Genomic DNA, 19,032 nt, shown 5'->3' with positions numbered 1-19,032 from the left:
AGGGTTTCGCACCGAAGCGACAAGCGACACAAGCTCCTTTAGTCTCTAAGCAGGCTTTCCCCACGCATGCGCTACCAACGGACAGAGGCGACACGATGCACTAGATTAGAAAACGGTTAAGTGCGAGCGACACGCCCCGCCCGTCATGTCCCTTCGGTTCTAAAGGTTATATTTATTACTGAGGGTTCATTTCCAAGTGGCAGGCCTCTTGCCTCTTGCTCCTTTGACTTCAGGCAATATAGATTCTTTACGTCAAAGAAGAGTATCTAACTATATTAGCCTATTACCAGGTTTTTGGTGCGAAATCTTTAGAGTTTGCAAACAGTACTGAGGATGGAGCTGTTGATTTTGAGAAGAGGGGTCGCAATGAATGAACTGTTTGTGCTGGCGAGAATTTTATGACGATTGTCCCCAATAAGGCTGGAAGAGGACCTACACTAAACAATGGCAGTGGCTACCTCCACATCGTTTGACGCAAGGATAAATGGAAGGAAGCCCTTGGGGTAGCAGTTGTTAAAGAAATTTCAGGATTTTTCAAGTAAAGATACCTGCAACACGAGGGTATAGTCTGGGCAAATTCGTTACGGGCATCGTGTGGCGAATTAAGTTTTGCGAGGGGGAATCTTACAGAAATAACTCGAAAGAGCTTGCTAAAGAATCGAAGAAATGTTGGAACATTCACAAATATGGAGAAATAAGAGAATGATTAACAGACGCAAGAAATTAATTAGAAATTAGATGTTGATATTCCACCGAGGACCGTCAGCTGGTAGTGCTACTTATGTTCGGAAATTGACATAGGTTGTTATTTTTGTCTGGTCACTTCTTACTTCGGTCCGACCTATGCGACAAATAAGACAGGACAGGCGAAAAGCGAGAAGTCTCGCTTGCGAACGAACCAACAGTAATAAATGCAATCTCTCGTGCCGAAGCGCCGCGACAAGCAGGAGAGGATAACGATCACCCAGGAAAGTTATGCCACAAATTGATTACATTTCCTCACAGAATTCAGGTGTTTTTTTGCTCCAATGTAAGTTTCCATGTCTTCCCTTTTTGCCGAATCCCGTTTCGGCCAATTACCCAGAGGCTCATTATATCATATTTCCCATCCAAGCAAACATTTCGGCGAAAGGGGAATTCCCGTTTCGCCGATTATTTTTAAGGGAGGGAATTCTCCTTCCGCTGGGAAATTTCATGTTTAAACAGACAGAATGCTTAATAAAAAGTTAAAAGGTGAGAGATGCCTAGAGAAAATGATTACTGACCACGAGGGTATTTGGATGGGGAAATATTACAATTAGCAAGGGAGGTTACATGTAAAAAATCACATCACTTCCGTCCATGAGAAGACTACAAAAAATGCTTTAAATCCGTTCCTTAGATGGCACGATTTTATGTGGAATCTTCCTTATTCCTTGTACGGGAATAATCGTGTTGTGAAAATAACAACTATTGTATGTCTCACTTAACTGTTCATTGCGGTATTTAAGAAATTTCCAGTGGGGGGAAATTCTACTGACTGTCTAGGGACAGCATGATATAATGACTTTATGCCATATAACATTTCCCCCCATTGATAAAATTTATCAAGCAGAGGGGGGATACAAGTACCCAGAGGGTGGAAATCCCCCATCCCCCGTACAAATACCGCCCTGCGCGTTACAGCAGTAGTTTTTATTTTAAAGGCGTTAAATATATTTAAGCTGTTTTAAGGATAAACAAATAATAAATTTCGTTACTATGGAAAAGCAAAGAAAGCCTGCAATTTTCGTAAAGGTTTACAATATTTTTCATAAATTTTCCATTCAAAGAAATTATCGAGAATACTTTTCTCTCACAATATTTTTAAACAGATAGATATCTGAATCGGTATTTTAGCAAAGTACTTCTATCTGGAGTACACTATTACAGCTTAAAATTAATAAGCTTGAATACATTGAAAAATGGAAGTAATACTGGATTTCGGAAGAGTATAAAAACTAAATAAGATAGCCTTTTTTATATAATATACACTGATTTGGGTTTCCAAAGAATATCCTTTACTCCGAGTAAATAAATATTCGCAACGGATTAATTATTTTGTTTGTATTTTTTTCGAGACTTTCGAGACGAGACGAGACTTTTCACGAGCCGTCTCGTCCTGTCCCGTGTCTCGTATCGAAAACGAGACGAGACAGGTGGTCCGGCTCGTCTCGTCTCGAATTTTGAAACGCTTGTCCCGTGTCGTTTTCGAGACGAGACACGAGACGATGGGCAACACTAAGAGTAGCTTGTCACCAACGAAAGTTCCGGGCTCGAGTCCTGGTTTTGGGCATGTCCCTGTGAGTACCAATGCCACGTGATCAGTTTCATTTAATTTGTCATTCATCCTCATCGCCGCGATTAGCCTACAGAGATAGAAGCCAACGTAACATCATCATAATACGAATACACAGAGCCACCTTGCGGCAGGGGTTCCTGGCTGAATAACTGAAACAAATGTAATTACAAAAGCAGTACTGCTGAAGCTCATCGTGATTGCATTTCTGGGCCAGTCACATTTAAAGTGTCCATTAATGTCACATGTACACTGGGTATTTGATAAAAATCTATTTAATTATCGAAGTTTCTTATCTGTTAAGTTGTGGGGTCCGTACCACTATCACTGTATTTGCCAAGCAAAGATGGAATCTTGTAGGTCTAAAAAATATCACTTTACACATTACAGAATTTTTTAAATACAATTTCTAATTATAATTTAATGATTTTCACACTGTTTTTTTGCACCCAATGCTCTTCCACATTACACTTGTGCAAAGTAGTAAACTATTTCTTCATCTTGAAGACCCAGCCTTGTGTGGGGTGAGGATGAATCAACCTGGCCTTGCCTTTTGATGGGAAGTTAATTTTCTGTGCACGTAATTCACCGTGCGAAATGTATAATTCTCTTGTTCTTTGCTTACGTAAAAGTCCAGCATTTTGAAGTGTTTGATTGCGATGGGAAACTTGCCCAGTGTTATCGGGATTCCTTCAAGGCAAACAGGATGAAAAAAATTCTCACGCGTGGCTTCTACAGTTCCACCGACTTTTCAACTCCTCCCGTGTAGTTACGTCGCAAATTAATCGAGTTGTCTGTGCTTCCAGATGCATCGCACCATAGGTGTAGCTATGGGGTGTGCCGGGTGTGCCTAGGCACACCCTAATGGACTGCTTCATAAAAGAGAATTATAGAAAGATATTTCAATAAAATATAAAATAAGCGGCAGTTTGTAAGAAGTTGAAAATGTCATTACTTGGTACAAACGTGTGCATTATCGCTGATGAAACGAGTGTCTATAGATTTTCGATTTTTTTGTGTCATTGGAGAAAGAAGATATTTACTGCAGTCTACTCTGTACTGCAGAGCCTTTCTTCTATACCTGTCACAAGTTGCACGTGTGAGAGAGCTTTCTCCAAGCTTACACAAGTTAGAGCAACTCAGAAGCAGGATAGATTGGAAGCCCTGCTCTTGCTATTTGTGGAACAGGAAAAAGCTTTGTCTATTGATGTAAATGAAGTTATTGATGAGTTTAAGACCATTGTACCTTTTGACAGACGTCTCTTGTTATAGATGACGTGTATTTTGATGTATTTGTTTGTAACATGTATGAACATTTTGTGTGTGTGTAATTTCTATGCAATTTGATTTTTTCTACTACATATATTCAGAAATTTTAACACTGCCATTTAGTGAATTTATATTCCTTTACAAACATCAGTGCAGTTAAAGAGCCAAGTGATTGTGTTGCAAAATATGCTATTAAAAAGGTACAAGACCTCATTTCTTTTCTTTGTGCACACCCAAATATAAAGTTCTAGCTACGCCTATGCATCGCACTGATTGTTGGAGCTGCGCTTACAGCATCCAGTACTCCTTACGTTCTTGACTTGTCTTTGATTTAATTCCTCTAATTCATGCTGGAAACGTAAGTAGGGATTGCATCGAAACGAGAGTTTCTTAAAAATGTTTTTACGTTCACTTTAAGCACAGATAGGATAATTGGGACTGGACCTATAGTTTAAAGTGCAATCCAAATCATGAAGTGCCTCCACCGGGTATCGGTCCCGGGGCCCTTTGAATACAATGGAGGGAGGTATCGAGACGAGACTACTCTCGAATTATAAATGAGTCTCGTTCTCCGAGGGCAGGTCCTAGTCTTGAGGCTCGAACCTCAACATCTCGAATTCCTTGCTTGTAATCCCCTTGAACTGTACATAACACCCAATACTAATTTTACCTCAACAATAAAACCTTGATAAGACGAATTTTTGTACTGTGTATGGGGTGTCGTTCGAGCTTAATAACTCGAAGGTAGAGTAAACCTCTATGAGTCGAAGTTAAATTCTAATCACCTCTATTGCTCGAAGTTTAATGGCACGGATCTCAATAAGTCGAAGTATAGGGTGCGTACGTACAATGTCAGGTGATCAACAATCGTATCGGGACTTGAACTCCCCCACCCTGCCGTGTATGTAACCATCATTGTTAATGTGTTTAGACCTCCATAATTCGAAGTCGGCGATTTTGGCCCTCAATAACTCGAACCTTGGTAAGTCGAAATCCTTGATACCTCGATTTTTTTCTTGTTTCCCTCAAGTTAGAGTTACCAAGGTTCCACTGTATATAATATAGACCAGTCTCAACCTTCCTGAGGCATCAGCCCAGTAATTTTGCTTGTAAATAGCTTTAATTTTTTTTAACTATATATATGCCCTTGAAATTTAATATTAATAAATATATTATGGCATAACCATGGAGAGCGTTAGTTCGTTTATGTTTGGCTTGTTGAGAAATGTAAAACTTGGTTTAAATTAGTTGACGACGACAAATTTGGAGGCGGGAAGCAACTTGGTTACATCGTTTGATCCATCGCAGCGACTAACGCGAAAGTATTTTATCTCAGTGGAAACCCGAACGGAAGGCCTTCTTTCCAGGTGGTGCCAGCTCGGGCTGCAAGTTGCAAACTTCAGGAGTACACGTTATGCACAGATAGGCTAATCGAGACTGGACCTACAGTTTAAAGTGGGATCCGAACCACTGTGCTAAATGCTTCCACCATGGCCCCTTAATTACAAGGCGACAACTTTACCACTACGCCATCGTGGAGGCTTCATTTTCCACTCGTTCTGTTCCTAATTGCAGACCTAGCCCCGATTTGCGCATAAAATGGACTATTAACATGCTTATTACAGTTTGTAACTTTAAGTTTCAACTTTTGATGCTAACGACATTGATGGAGGTGTCTGATGGTCTCAAAATGCCAGACGGCTGCGGTCCTTTTAATGGCCTGCCTGCTGCTTGTCTGAATTCTTATTGCAATTTCAGTTGTAGTCCGTTCTTTGGTCGCACTGATGTAGTGTGTGCGACGTCACAAATAACAGAGCGGTCCCTCAATTGACCTTAATCATTTCGAAGTGATACACAATGCCGGTTGAATTGTCCCGTCTATCGCGCGTTCAAGCTGATAACACAATGTACTACTGCTACTTGTGACGGGGCTCTCGTGATCAGATTGCTTTTTATGAATTCCTTACACTGACCTGAAAGATTGAAGGGTTATTTGTACCAAAAGAAATTAAAATTTCTCATACAAGCAGTTGAGTAGTATATATTGAGGGAATTGGTTGATTGATTCGGTTTATTTTACTTCGCTTTTGGCTAATTTCGAAGATGAAGGATGAGTTGTGATATGATGGAATTGGTGAAGGGACACTGACAAAGAACTTCCATGCCCACATGGGCACGGCCAGCAATTTTTGCAGGGGGGGTCAGGCCATTGATGAAAGTGAATAGTTGAAATAATAACAATAATAATAATAATTGCCATGGTTGTAAATGTTGTTTCCAATAAGTATTATACACATTTTATTCGAAATTCATTACTATTGTTATATAAATGGGAAGACCTTGCTACTCGATCCAACAGATGAGTGAATATCCAACACAATTATTTTCCTCCTTTCTTTTTCTTTTGATACAGTTAGTGTTCTGAAATGTACAGTTATTGTATTTTGTTATTAGCTTTTACACGTCTCATTCAAGAAAAGGCTTTAAAAGTTACGGAAAAAATTTACTCGTAACGTTTGTTTTGTGACCTCTCACTTAAAAATTAAATTTTTTATAATTTTGAAAACTGTGGATTAAATAGTAGAATATGCTTCCTGTATTTTTCACTCAATTTTTTTTGATCTAGGGCATTTTTTACTTTAATTATTCTGTTCGAATACTAACTGAACTTTATTTCTGTTATCTTCTATATATATAAAAATGTATGTATGTATGTTTGTTCCGGCATAACTCTCGAACGCCTGGAGCAATTTCAACCAAACTTGGTACACATGTGACTTACAATCTGGAAAGAAATACTGTGGGGGGTAAGACACGCCTGGCACCCCTAGGGGTGGGACTAGGAAAGGGGGTGACATGTAAAAATAATCGAAAACGACCGATATTAGTGTGGAATCAATAACTTTCGGGGCCGCTGAGATGAATAGTGACACTCCCAATGCCGTTCAATTTATTTATTCTTCCCCCTGGGGGTGAAACTAAAAATGTTCTTTATAATCAAGTTTTGAGTTCAATTAATATTATAGTGAATTTGTAAAAGATTTTACTTTATAATTTGTATACTGTACTTATACTTTTAAATACCTGCAAATAAAAGTAGTTACATTTTACACTATAGTTAGAATTCATTATTTTCCGTCTAATAGAAGATCGGGATAAATAAATGCCCAGACAACGCCGGGTAATCAGCTAGTTGACAATAACAATAACAAGCGTTATGCTTATTGTAACTTGAAATTAACGATCCGATGCCAATATCCAAGGGGGATCGACGGAACCGTTCGACTCCGATGCCCATGCATGCCAGGCTGGGATTCGAACTCGGGACGCCCGCCACGTAGGTTGGCAGAGATAGAATATTGAGACTAGTGGGCTTAAAATGTTAATGTTGAATCTAATAGCAACGCAAGACATTTTTTTACAACTTTCTTAGCACAATAGGTAATAGTTCTCCACGGAAGTGACAAAAAGTGGTGAATATGGAGAGGAGTCAGTCTTTCGTAAGCTTCAATTATTTTTCAATATATGTGTGTATGAACCTGTCAGGTACCTGATCCAAGTTTTAAGTTTTCCACAAATTTCGAAATAAATAATTACTGGCGCGTAGGTAATGTCTCAAACATCTTCGTTTCAAATTTTGTGCGTCTGACCTGCCAAAGAGAAAAATCATTTATATCTGTGTCTCTCAATAGAATTATAAACAGGTCACTGGCGCCATAGGGAGGCCCATGCCTCCAGCCAACTTTGTACATTGTAGCACTATATTTCTGTTAAGTCTTGCACGGTTCATTGATTAATTGATTTATTTTACCAAAGGAAAATAACAGCTTGATTGCCAGGCTCCTCGTAAACTAAAAGGAGTCAATGAGGTAATCTCTCGCGAACTTCACATTTCTCCTTCAAAATACCAGTTTGAAAATGAAATTGAGAAAGCGAGAAAGGTACACCCAGAACTGAAAAGATAACGTCCACGCGAACTGAAGAAGTCGATGGGAAATAGTTGTACATAAAAACCAGTATACAGAATCTACGCAGTATGTAATATGCAGTCATACTAACAAATTGTCTACTTGATTGTCTCTTAAACATATTTTTGTAATGTCTCTAAACATATTTTTGCAATAAGTATGACGAGAAAAATTAATTTTTGAACAGTGAGGAATTATCTCTAGATTTGTAACACGCAGGAGTTGAAAGAATCATGCGAAACCAGGATTGGCTCGGTAGCTCAGTTGGTACGAGAAGTGGCCAGAGATTCACTCAGTCATTCCTCTGCGGTACAGCCCAGATTGTGCCTTGGCCTCCACAAGAAACCTTCTTGAACAGTCTTCATCCATGGACGCTCCTCTCCAATTTCTTACTCCAGCTTCCTGCATTATCCTCCCACCCTGTCTTCCAATTATTTTCTTTCCTCTTTGGTTACCATCAAGTATTTTCCTTGAAATCTCATCATGTGCCATCCTCCTATCATTCCCTACAATATCTGTCCTGATAGAGGCTATATAAATATAAATTCGTTGTGGATAAACCATACTTCAATTTTATATTCTGAGTATTAACGGTAGTTAGAAGAAATTTTATATTAAATGCTCCAGGAAGAGGTCATGTTTTGGAATGTTTTCATGTAGAAATCTACTGCAGTAACTGAATATAGGAATTCCATACTTGTTGCAATATTGGTTTGTATTTGGTAGATATTAGAATTAACACATTTAATTACTAATTTTTATCATTTATGCTATAATTGTTCTGATTTTTTAATATAAAGAATTCTTTGCTAACCATAAGTCAATTGTGCCGTTATCACTTTTACATGTGAAGTAAATATTCAAAATACTTGGTTAAGTGGAATTGTAAGTGCCCCCCTCCCCCACACACGCACACACACACACACAGAGAGAGAGAGAGAGATATGAATTGCCCAGAGTTTTTGAAGAGAGGTGTTACGTATTATTTTTTTTTAGTAATACTGGGCCAGAAGCGGGACATGGCCCCCACCAACTTCCCCTTGGGCGCACACTCACCACTAGAATTGCTCAATGACTTTGCTGGAAAGCTTGGAAAAGTCAGGGAATTTTATTTTTATAGAATTGTAGACACACTGATATCCCTACTCATGGCACGATTATTGATTGAGTTTATGCACAGTAAGGCTAATCGGGACTGGACCTACAGTTTAAAGTGGGATCCGAACCACTTGTGCCTCCACCGGGTATCGAACCCGGGAACACTTGATTACAAGGCAATGACGCTACCACCGCCTCATCGGGAGGCCCTCATGGCACGATTAATCTAGAGATGTAAGGAAGAGATGGAAAATAACCAAGTAAACAAACAATATTTGTGATATCTAGTGTTTTTCCATTCAGTTAAAGATAAAAAAAATGCTGAGTGCTCGCAAATTTGAATTGTTGTTGAATCGTTTTTTTCTGAATTTTTTTTGTCAATGTGGCACTTTCCCTACCCTAAATATCGCGTCATAGGGCAGGTAGTTGACCCCAGGACCTCCAACTTAAATAGTAGCATCGTTCGGCAATGCTCGGCTGGTCAAGGTCATGGCTGGCCGAAGTCGCACGAGTGCCGTCGGGCCCCAATGCTCGCTGCTTGCGGTATGCTGCTGCCCTTGTCGTCCGCTGGTTCAGTTGCTTTCTCGAGAACGAGCAACGAGCAGCGCATCTGACAGCGTGAAAGAGATTGTGTGGAGTGTGTGAGTGCGTGTGTTGCGTCTGCCGGAACACAATGGCAGGTCTAGTCGAGGCTGTGCTGGTGTTGGCAATCCTGTACTGGCTCAACAATCGGTGAGTTTCTTTTAGGATATCATAAACAGCCATTGTTTTGCTCAGGCAACATGCAACCTTTGGCAAGACGTTGAACCCACTTCCGTCTGTCTCTTGTGTTTTGTTTTCTTAGGTCCCTTTTTCCCTACCTCTGCAAGTTAATCGCGACGATGAGGATGAAGGATGAAAAAAAAAACCAAAGCGAAAACAGAAAAATGGATTCGCTGCCTGAGTGATTAAATGCACGTCAGGGTTGTTAAAGGTTCGGGGAGAGAAAACCAGAAAGCGTAAATGGGTTCTGGACCGTAAGGAACCTTTTTATTTTTAAGGTATTCAATTCAGTCCCGGAACATTTTAAATACGGTCCATGTTCGTATTGACATGAAACAGTATGCAACTTGGGCCGAATTTAAATTGTGCCTGAAAAAAAAGGGGGGTTCTGGTCCTGTTACGGAAAACGTAAACAAACCCTGCTCAAAATCTCGTCTTCGAAGGATTTGGCTTCATATCTTGCTCAGGGCATAAGTATTACATTCTGTATTGCCCTTCAGTTTATTTAGTTTAATCATAATTAATTCCCATCGACACGAGTTACAATGACTAAATGGATAGCACAGCACGCTACGAAGGCCCAGGTTCGAATCCCGACATGGGTGTTCTCTGTGAGTGTCCCTTCATCAGTTTCATTATATCATCACTCATCCACAGCGTCCCAATTATTCACAATTTTCAGAAAAGCGCGGTTACATGACAAAAATCAAGTCAGATCAAACTATTTAAAATGAGGCGAGAAAGCGACTTTAAATATCCAAATGTGAAGGAATGTTGATTGTCTTAGTCACCAAGCTTCGGCATTTTTTTTAAAAAATATTCATTTTTATTGAATTTCTTTATTTAGCGTCGCTTCTGTGAATTTTAGCTAATCGCAACGGTGAGGATGAGATTATTATTGTTTATTGATTTGCTTTATTTTACTTCGCTTTTTGAGCCACTTTTGGCTAATTTGCGAAGATGGGATGAGTGATGATATGATGAAATTGATGAATGAACACTCGCAAACATCCATGCCCAGGCCGGGATTCAAACCCGGGATCCCTGGCGTCGTAGTGCGATGTGCTTAACCAATCCGCCACGGGGGCCGGCGGTTGAGTGATGATGTGAAATTGATGAAGGGACACTCACGAAGAACATCCGTGCCCAGGCCGGGACTTGAACCCGGGACCGGTGTTGTCGTAGCGGAATGTGCTAACCACTTCACCACGGGGGTCGGCGTTTTTTTTTTATATATATATATAAGAAAACTCCAATATTATGCAAACTTAGGAGGCGAGACCGGAATTTAGATAAAACAGAATTATTTTATTACACGACTGTATACCTGATTATTTGTAGATAGTTCATATTACATATTTTGTTTATCGTAATTACAAAGTAAATCCATTAGTGGAAACTAACTCAACCTGAGCAGCTGAGTTGCATAATCAGGAACAAATACCTTTTATTGAAGGTTCGTAGGGTCGTAACGAGGCATCCGACAGGAAACGTTAACTTGATACAATTTGTTTGCCTTAATGGCCTCTGTACGCTGGATCGCGACACACGAAAAAGTTTCATATACTATATATTCAACACTAGAACGAGAAAAGACTTCCTCACACACGAAATAGATAAGGTAGTTCGTTGATAGTGCTTTTGTACTTCGAGCCTGCACTTGGCTATTAAAATAAGCACCGCACCAAATTTCGAAAAATGCGGTTAACAATGCTTGTAACAAATTCCTTTTCGCAGTGCTCACGTGAAGATAATAAATTCAGTCAGGTGATGACCGGAAATTAGTTTGTGAGCCGCAGAGAGCTTAGCGTAAGCACCACAGTTTACTGTGCAACGTTGTTGTATTTTTAGTTATTTTACGTCAAAATTTCTCCCGGGCAGGAATCGCGACAATGAAGATGAATGCTACTTTGATTCATAACGTACTGCTCAGTAGACTGTCACCTATGTCCCCTTTCGGTAGCATATAACTTACAAATGACATATTTTGGCTTAAATTAACTAATTCTCTAGCCTTCTCAAACCCGAAGATTTATGGCTGTAGCAACATAAGCCTTCCATCCAGCGGCGGCGTCGGGAATTATCATTTAGGGGTGCTGAGGGGATGCGGAGTGAAATTTATGGGGTGCGATGTTAATTGGTTGGTTTGGTTTATTATACGTACTTTGCTTTTCTGCCATTTTTTGGCAATCGCGTAGATGAGGATGAGTGATGACATGATAAAATTGATGAAGAGACAGACACTCATGTCCGGGCTGGGATTCGATACGTATCTATGCTTACATCAAATACCAATCAACTTTTAGTTGGCATCTATGAAAATATGCCAATGAAACGGGAGACTATTAATGATTCGTTTAATTTTTTCTTGCTTTGGCCACAACCACATGTTTTGTCATTTGAAACGACCGAAGCTTGTTTAAGGTAGGCCAATGACATATATTGTGTCTTACGAAAGAATCAATTCTCAACAATATTGCCGACAAAAAAAGACAAGTGCTCATTCTCTGCATAGATTGCTGCCAGTACAGGAAAGTAAATGCGGCTTCTATTTCAGATTAGGATCAATAGTAGCTTGCCTGTTACATACAATGATAGCTGTCTCGTTTCAGTACCTAACATTCTACTTTCAAAATAACGACATAGTTTTAATTGAAATATGACGTTGCAAGTGTGTTTTTGGGTGAAAATAATTTTGAAAATGGGTGATGAAGGGTGCTTCCATCTGTCCCTATCCGAGGCAAGATAAATCCAATCTTTTCCATCCTTACCGATTTCCTTTAGGCCATCTCAACGTTATTCCTCCATCTACGTCTTGACCTTCCTACTGGTCTCTGCAGTGGCGTATGCTGAGACCAAGATCAGGGCTATCTCCAAATATAGTAGTGTTTGAATTTTAAATGAAAATGTGTCCGGCAAAAAAGAGGGGGGGGCCTCTTCCTCATTCATTTTGGATTTTTTTGTTTACATCGATATCTTGCCATTAAAAACAACAATAGTAGGCAATGGACATAAACTATTTCATGCTTATTTATAAAGAGGAGCGGTCTATAACATGCAATATGTAGGACCTTCATGCGAGTATGAAATAATAATTAACTTCTTACCTTACTTGAAGGTAAACTCCATTCTTCTCTCCTTTTCCGTGAATTTTTTTGTTACTTTATCGAAGAATGTGTCCTCACATGAATTTCTGATGTTGATTAGAACCCCTTTCTCAATAGACATTATAGCTAAATTGCTAAGCCGCGCTTGTCCCTGTGTTGATCATTGTGGCCCCTAAATGCACATTTTTACTTCGCCAGAAATGCTATTGCATCAATTAATTTTCTTATAATAATTCTGTTTTCCTTCACTTTTTCATTATGCAAACTGTCAGCAATCTTCTCTTGCAAATTCAATGAATGATCAATTCTTTGAGAACCGAATGTCTGTAAGTTACTGAACGCACGTATATGACTAAGTGATTTTTGGTGTTTATCGCAAGCAGTTACCAAATAGTTTAAATTACTAAATCCTGTTGTATTCTAAGGACTTTTGTCGGTAGAAAAAAGCAAACATGCCAAGCAATACGACTTATTAAGTGCACTCGATCCAGTCAACCAAAGATATTTTTGGTAGCTGGTCTCGTGAAAACGCCTAATATACAGTATATCTTATTTTTGTCTTTCTGCACGACTGTAAGGTCCGGAAGACGTGGAAGAGGCCTACCTGTCTCTATTATTTGCATCCTATCCTCGTAAGGAAGCCGTGAGAATGGCGTCTTGGAGACAAGTTCGGTGATTAAATCCATTTTCACACGCTCACGGAACAAAAACACAGCACAACAAAAGGATTCCCATCCATGAACACGATACGCGGGCGACACAAAGAACTCGGATCTCGGACACAACAAGTTTGACCATATATCCCTTCCTTTTGCGGAAACCACCACCGACCCGCGTGGTTGAAAACACGTGCGTGAATGGTTGCTATGACAACATGGATTGTTTATGTTGCCAAACGTATTTCATTGGGATGACTCGGGCCAAAAACCCCACCGCGAGGGCGAAGGTTTTGACATTTTGACAGCGGGGGAGGTGGGAGGGGGTTTGCTTGAAACAGAAGTAAACAGGATGGCAACATGGCTGACGTCATCAGAATGTCCCATATAGCTGCGAGCGGCTGCGACCACAGTCGAATTTCATGGAGAAGCAGAGTGCCACCTTCAGGGGAAAATCACTAAATTTGGCAGATTTATAATGCTTGTATGTGACGAAATTCATGGAACTGGAAGAGAGACGGGCAATGCTCGAAGGGATGGAGATGGGGGGAGGTGATGTAATTTTCATGAGGCACCCCCCTAGCTTGAATAATTTGCATTGGCACCCACGTCTATATTTTTTTTCCCAGCGATTTAGCGAATTTCGTATTTCCATTGTTGGCAACACTACAAACATCGCCAGGATGCAGAGAAGTCTTCAGTCTCCAGCGCTTGGGTTTGGAAGCCAGCACCAGGGACCACCAAGGTCGTCCCTGCCAGCACAAATATGTCATGGGTTGAAAGGACCGCCTGCTGGTTCAAAGACTTTATCCTCAGACGAAGAAGTCTGGCGATAAATAAAGACGACCTTACACTAGCGCTTTGCCCCGTGGTCGTTACGTGAGAGTGAAGCATCGGTTAAATTTGCTAGTCGATTATTTCCTGTATTTTAATATGGGCTTCGGCGATAGCCTAGGTAGCCTAGAATATACGCGCCTGGGTCTCTTATCAGGTTTCCCAACAAGAATCCTGTAAAAGCTTACTGGAATTACAGTCCTAACACATCATATTCCAATATAATATTAATATTTGTAAAAATAGATGAAACGTGTGTTATGTTAAACGCATTTGATCAAATATAGTAATTAAAAATAATGATGGTGGGGTGGGAGGTTTCCCGTTTAAAGGCACGTGGAGATACGGCCCCCGCATATTCACGATCTCGGCTATTTGTGGAAGCAATGTGACCAGCATCACGCTCTGGCCGCCTCTCTCCCCCAGGTATCCATTTACTAGAGGCTAGGCGAAACCCAGAGACGCTTCAAATAGGAAAATTACTGGAAAATTCCCCACCTAAATTCACCCACCCCGGGAATTGAGATACTCAGATGCCATATCGACTAGACCCTCGCGGCCCCGTGTTACAGTTTGCTCTGTACATGAAAAAGAGAAAGGAAAATACCGGGACAAGCCTTATTTCGAAACAAGACTAGATTTATTATTATTATATTTTTTTACACTTGTGTTCGGTGTGGAAGTTGTGCAATATGACAAATTGTCTGAAGGACCGACCACTGAAGGTTAAGGGGTTATACTTCTGCCTTATTATTAGCTAGAATCGAGAGAAAAGATACCAACTTATAGGTCTGATTAGGCACAACCCGTATTATGTGTTGCTGAATTTCTTGCGCAAAGTGTGAACTTATATTATACAGTTGCTTCACATCGATGGCCAAGCTTTAGTGTGGAAGTACCTTTTGTAGTGTTGTTAATAACAGAAAGCATCAAGGGAATCCCCAGTTGTTGAGAAAAATCTTAATAGCCATTATCAAGGGTATTTTCGTGAACCACACGTTTCCATGATTGGTATATGTCTGTCTTGTTCCCGCATGATTCCTGTTTTTATAGTTTATTTTTGTTAATTTATTTGTAAACAACTTTCAAGGACTGAAATTTGGAGAAAGGGCGTCCTCTGCGAAGGGCAAACAATTGCTCCTCTCTCGATTACACATTTTACATCACATACATAAGTATGGTTCGGAAGTTGCAGATCTAAAGATGATCAAAAATGACCTCAAATATTACGTTACCCTTTTTTCAAACGTAAATTTGAATATATTTCATAAAAAAAAGTTCATTGCGAAAATACTTGAATAATTCTGAACACGCGGATATGTGGTGGTTCAAACTAATGAAGTTAATGAATGTAGGTGCTATTGTATTTTTTTTTTATTTTGATTAGAAAGTTGCGTAAACTTTTCTATTCCCACCCTCTCTCTCTCTTTCGGAACTTGAGATGGGCTAATAGAAACTTTTTTATTATTATTTGATTTCTTTTACTTCGCTTCTTGTCCCACTTTTGGCTAATTTGCGAAGTTGGGGATGAGTGATGATATGATGAAATTAATGAATAGACATCACAAAGGTCCATGCCCAAGCCAGGATTCGAACCCGGGACCCCTGGCGTCGCAGCGCGATGTGCTAACCACTCCGGCTAATCGAAACTGTGCCTACATTTGTAAATGGGGTCAGTTGTCACTATGTGCCCCCGGTTATCGAACCCAGGACCGCTTGATTACAAGGCGGCGACAATACTACGACGGCATCGGGGGAGACCCCTGTTTTCCTGTTTTGTTATAATAAACATACTAAATGATATTACTGCTATTTAATTAATGCTTTTAGGACAACCTGATCCTTATACACAACTTTCTGATCAAAAAAGGAACATTTCACTTCTTGTGATGTGTCCCTCTCCCAAATGAGTTGTGGATACCCTCGCCCTTCAAGGCCATCTTCACCACCCCGGAACGAAAGGTCGTGAGTCCGCCTCTGATTTTTGTGTACGATTCGGTTATGTTCCAAGTTCTCGCGTTTATGAACGAAAATTTCAAAACCGAAAGATAATTTCAAAGTTCAGTCTCGGACATGTTGCTTACACATTGCCAAGTTGAATCATCTGATCTAATCGGCAGTTCAAGGAGATCCTAAGGGCCGCTTGCCCAGAACGTGAGATGGGAATTGCATGTTGCCTCTGGGGTTATCCGGTTGCTAGGTTACGTCATAGGATGGTGGCTAGGAAACGGGTTGGACGAGATGTGCCGAGAGCAGCAATCTTACTTTCGGGATGACTTTGATTGCATTCTTGTCGGAACGTTGTGAATGAAAGACCTACTGCAGCCTGTTGTGGTGGTTAACGGTACCACCGAAGTTCCCAGTTCGAATCCCGGCCTTGGCATGGGTGTTCTGCAGGCGTCCTTAATAATTTTCACCTGATCATCCTTAGTCGCTATTAGCCAAAAGTGGAAGAAATGCGACTCCAAAATAAAAATTCTGGATTCCAGTCCCCGGGACATTCGGTTACTTATTAATTCTCAGCGTCTCGATTAATCTTGAAACAGACTAAGTTTGCGACGAAAAAAAATGGAAATATAGTAATAATATAAATTAACCATGTGATATAACTTTCCCTAAAAGTTATAATTGAAATATATTTGTGGGGGGGGCTATCCATACTGTTAGCCCCAGGTTAACATTATACATAGACAGGAAGTGCCATATCTTTCGTAAACAAGAAGCATTAACTGCGTTTGTAAACGCTTTTTTCACTGTTGGAATAAAAGCTAATGGCCAATTATTTGCCGTTTTAATTTAAAAAATATAGACACGAATGTCCGATCATGTATGAATATATCGCAGATTTTTTTCAGTAGCTCTTATACGCTTAACTTTGTACAGTCACGGACACTGTCGGCTTGTAATGAATACATTCACTTTCAATGGAATCGTTACAAGCCGGCAGTGTCCGTGACTGTACCGATATGTTTGTATCGCCATAGCATACTGACTTATGAAGGGTTCAGGAACATTTTTCTCCAAGAGAGATAGTGTGTGTGTGTGTGTGTGTGTGTGTGATACAACTGATAATACTACCCAGATTGATATATGTCATTCAGTTCGTCAGTTATCGAATATGAAACTAGTAACATGCTGTTCAAATATCATGTAGATCAGATTGAATATTTTCAAGTGAAGTAAATTACTGAACTTCGGCGATTCATTGGATGTTAACAACTGTGATTGTTTGAATCAAATTGTTACTAATGTAATCGAATTAAATATACCAAAGGAACGCTTTTTAAATAAAAGTACCCATTCACCTTAGATGAATACGGTATGGCCACCAGTATATATTGTTTGGTTATTTCAACAAGTATTTCTGTCTTTCGATCTTACATAGATTTTGTTCATAAGTACTAATATGTGCGGGGAAAGGGCAAAAAATACACACACAGACCCAGCAGTTAAAATCGACGAAACAAGAGTTAATATCCGAGACTTTCGGTCCAGTTCAAAATTTCAATAAATTTACTTATTCAGATGTTTGCAAACGTTGAGGACAAAATTAAGTTTATTCTAGTATTCGTAGCATCAAGGCGAAGCGTCAAACGAGAAATATTACGATGATTTTTTTAAAAAAGTCTTCTACTCGCTGCAAAAGTTTATACAGTGACACACGTTGTATTTCGAAACGAGAACGAGGCATGTTTTTTTGTGAATCGAGATGAGTGAGACTGGGAACAAGATGGAGCTTCTCACACAGGGGTGTGTCGACACCATCCCTAATTGTTTGATTTACCCTAACCTTACTAGAAATTGAAAGTATGTTTATGTCAAAATTCCCTCGAAGTAAGCCTTATGGTAAAGGAACATTAAATTATTATTATGTCGCAACTTTCGGGCTTGAAGATGCTGTGGATCTGTGTAATGGAAAAGTATTGACGACAGAAGGAAACGTCTGTGCAGGGATTTCCCGCGAACAGAGAGAAACCGTGCTTTATATCTGGGTCAAGTTGAGTGACCGGAGGCTTTTTGGAGATTTCTCTGCTCGGACCATTCACGCGTCTTGCTTCAAATCCTGTTTGCGGAGCGTGTGCTCGGTTTGAAGTTGTGCGCCACTATTTTGCAACATACGTGCTTGAGGTGGAAAAGCAGCAACGGATCGATGGTAAATATCTCAATTCACACGTTACTTTATTTTGGTAATGTTGGGCCTAACATTTCTCACTCTCTTCGTTCTCCGATGTTTTTTTTTGATGTGCTATTTCTAACAAGATCTGTAACTACTTGGTGAATGCGTTTGGACGGCTCTATCGCCTTCTCCAGGCACTTATAACTTTGTTCTGGGTCGTGAATGGTACAGGAGGTATTTAAGAAGTCCTTTATCTTGTGTCTACGTTACTGTAATGACCATCAGAGATAGTTTTCAATTTACATCATAAGATTTATTACCCTATAAAACTTGTATAAATTACACACACACACACACACAAACACGGGTTTTCCCGATGGCGTAGTGGTATACGTCGTCGCCTTGTAATCAAGGGGTCCCGGGTTCGATACCCGGTGGAGGCACATGGTTTAAATCGCACTTTAAACGGTAGCCCAGTCCCGATTAACCTTTTATGTAGTGTCTTTTACCAAAATGCGAAAGGAATTGCTTTCGTCTGAAATGGATCGGAGAACGTTCTTGAATTTTTATATATGCCAACGGTCAGTAGTTTAAACATGAATACATTACTGGAAATCAATTAGTAATAAGGACCATCTTGATATCTCACAGAATCGACCCATCTTTATCTTGCCTCACCACATGTCGCATTTGTAAATAAGCCGAATACTAAAGGAATTTTGATTGCTCAAACTTTCATGTACTCAACATTATAATTTACAAAATTTTCGAACGACCTAGGAGTGGTCAGTGTACCGCGCTACGAAGCCAGATGTCCCAGGTTCGAACCCTGGTCAGGCATTCATGTATCATTTCGTTTGTCCCTTCAGTTTCATCATTCATCTTCGCAATTAATCCAAGAGGT

The 19,032-nt window shown here is 39.9% G+C and overlaps 1 protein-coding gene across 3 annotated transcripts in view; it reads left to right on the top strand.

Moving 5' to 3' along the window:
- mino (glycerol-3-phosphate acyltransferase mino) overlaps nucleotides 1-19,032 on the top strand; it is a 138,843-nt gene that overhangs the window by 15,297 nt on the left and 104,514 nt on the right. Inside the window, exon 1 of one of the 3 annotated variants that reach the window (XM_083126824.1) lies at nucleotides 9,222-9,384. The exons of 1 other annotated variant lie outside the window; for it this stretch is intronic. In XM_083126824.1, the coding sequence (XP_082982950.1) occupies nucleotides 9,326-9,384 (59 nt within the window). In that variant the 5' untranslated portion in view covers nucleotides 9,222-9,325. Of the gene's footprint in view, nucleotides 1-9,221; nucleotides 9,385-19,032 lie in introns of those variants that run through there. One more of the 3 variants, XM_083126826.1, reaches the window with a different exon arrangement.

This window comes from Lepisma saccharinum, chromosome 8, assembly GCF_977018435.1.
Source record: "Lepisma saccharinum chromosome 8, izLepSacc3.1, whole genome shotgun sequence".
NCBI classification, from domain to species: domain Eukaryota; kingdom Metazoa; phylum Arthropoda; class Insecta; order Zygentoma; family Lepismatidae; genus Lepisma; species Lepisma saccharinum.
This window is presented reverse-complemented; position numbering and strand designations above follow the sequence as displayed.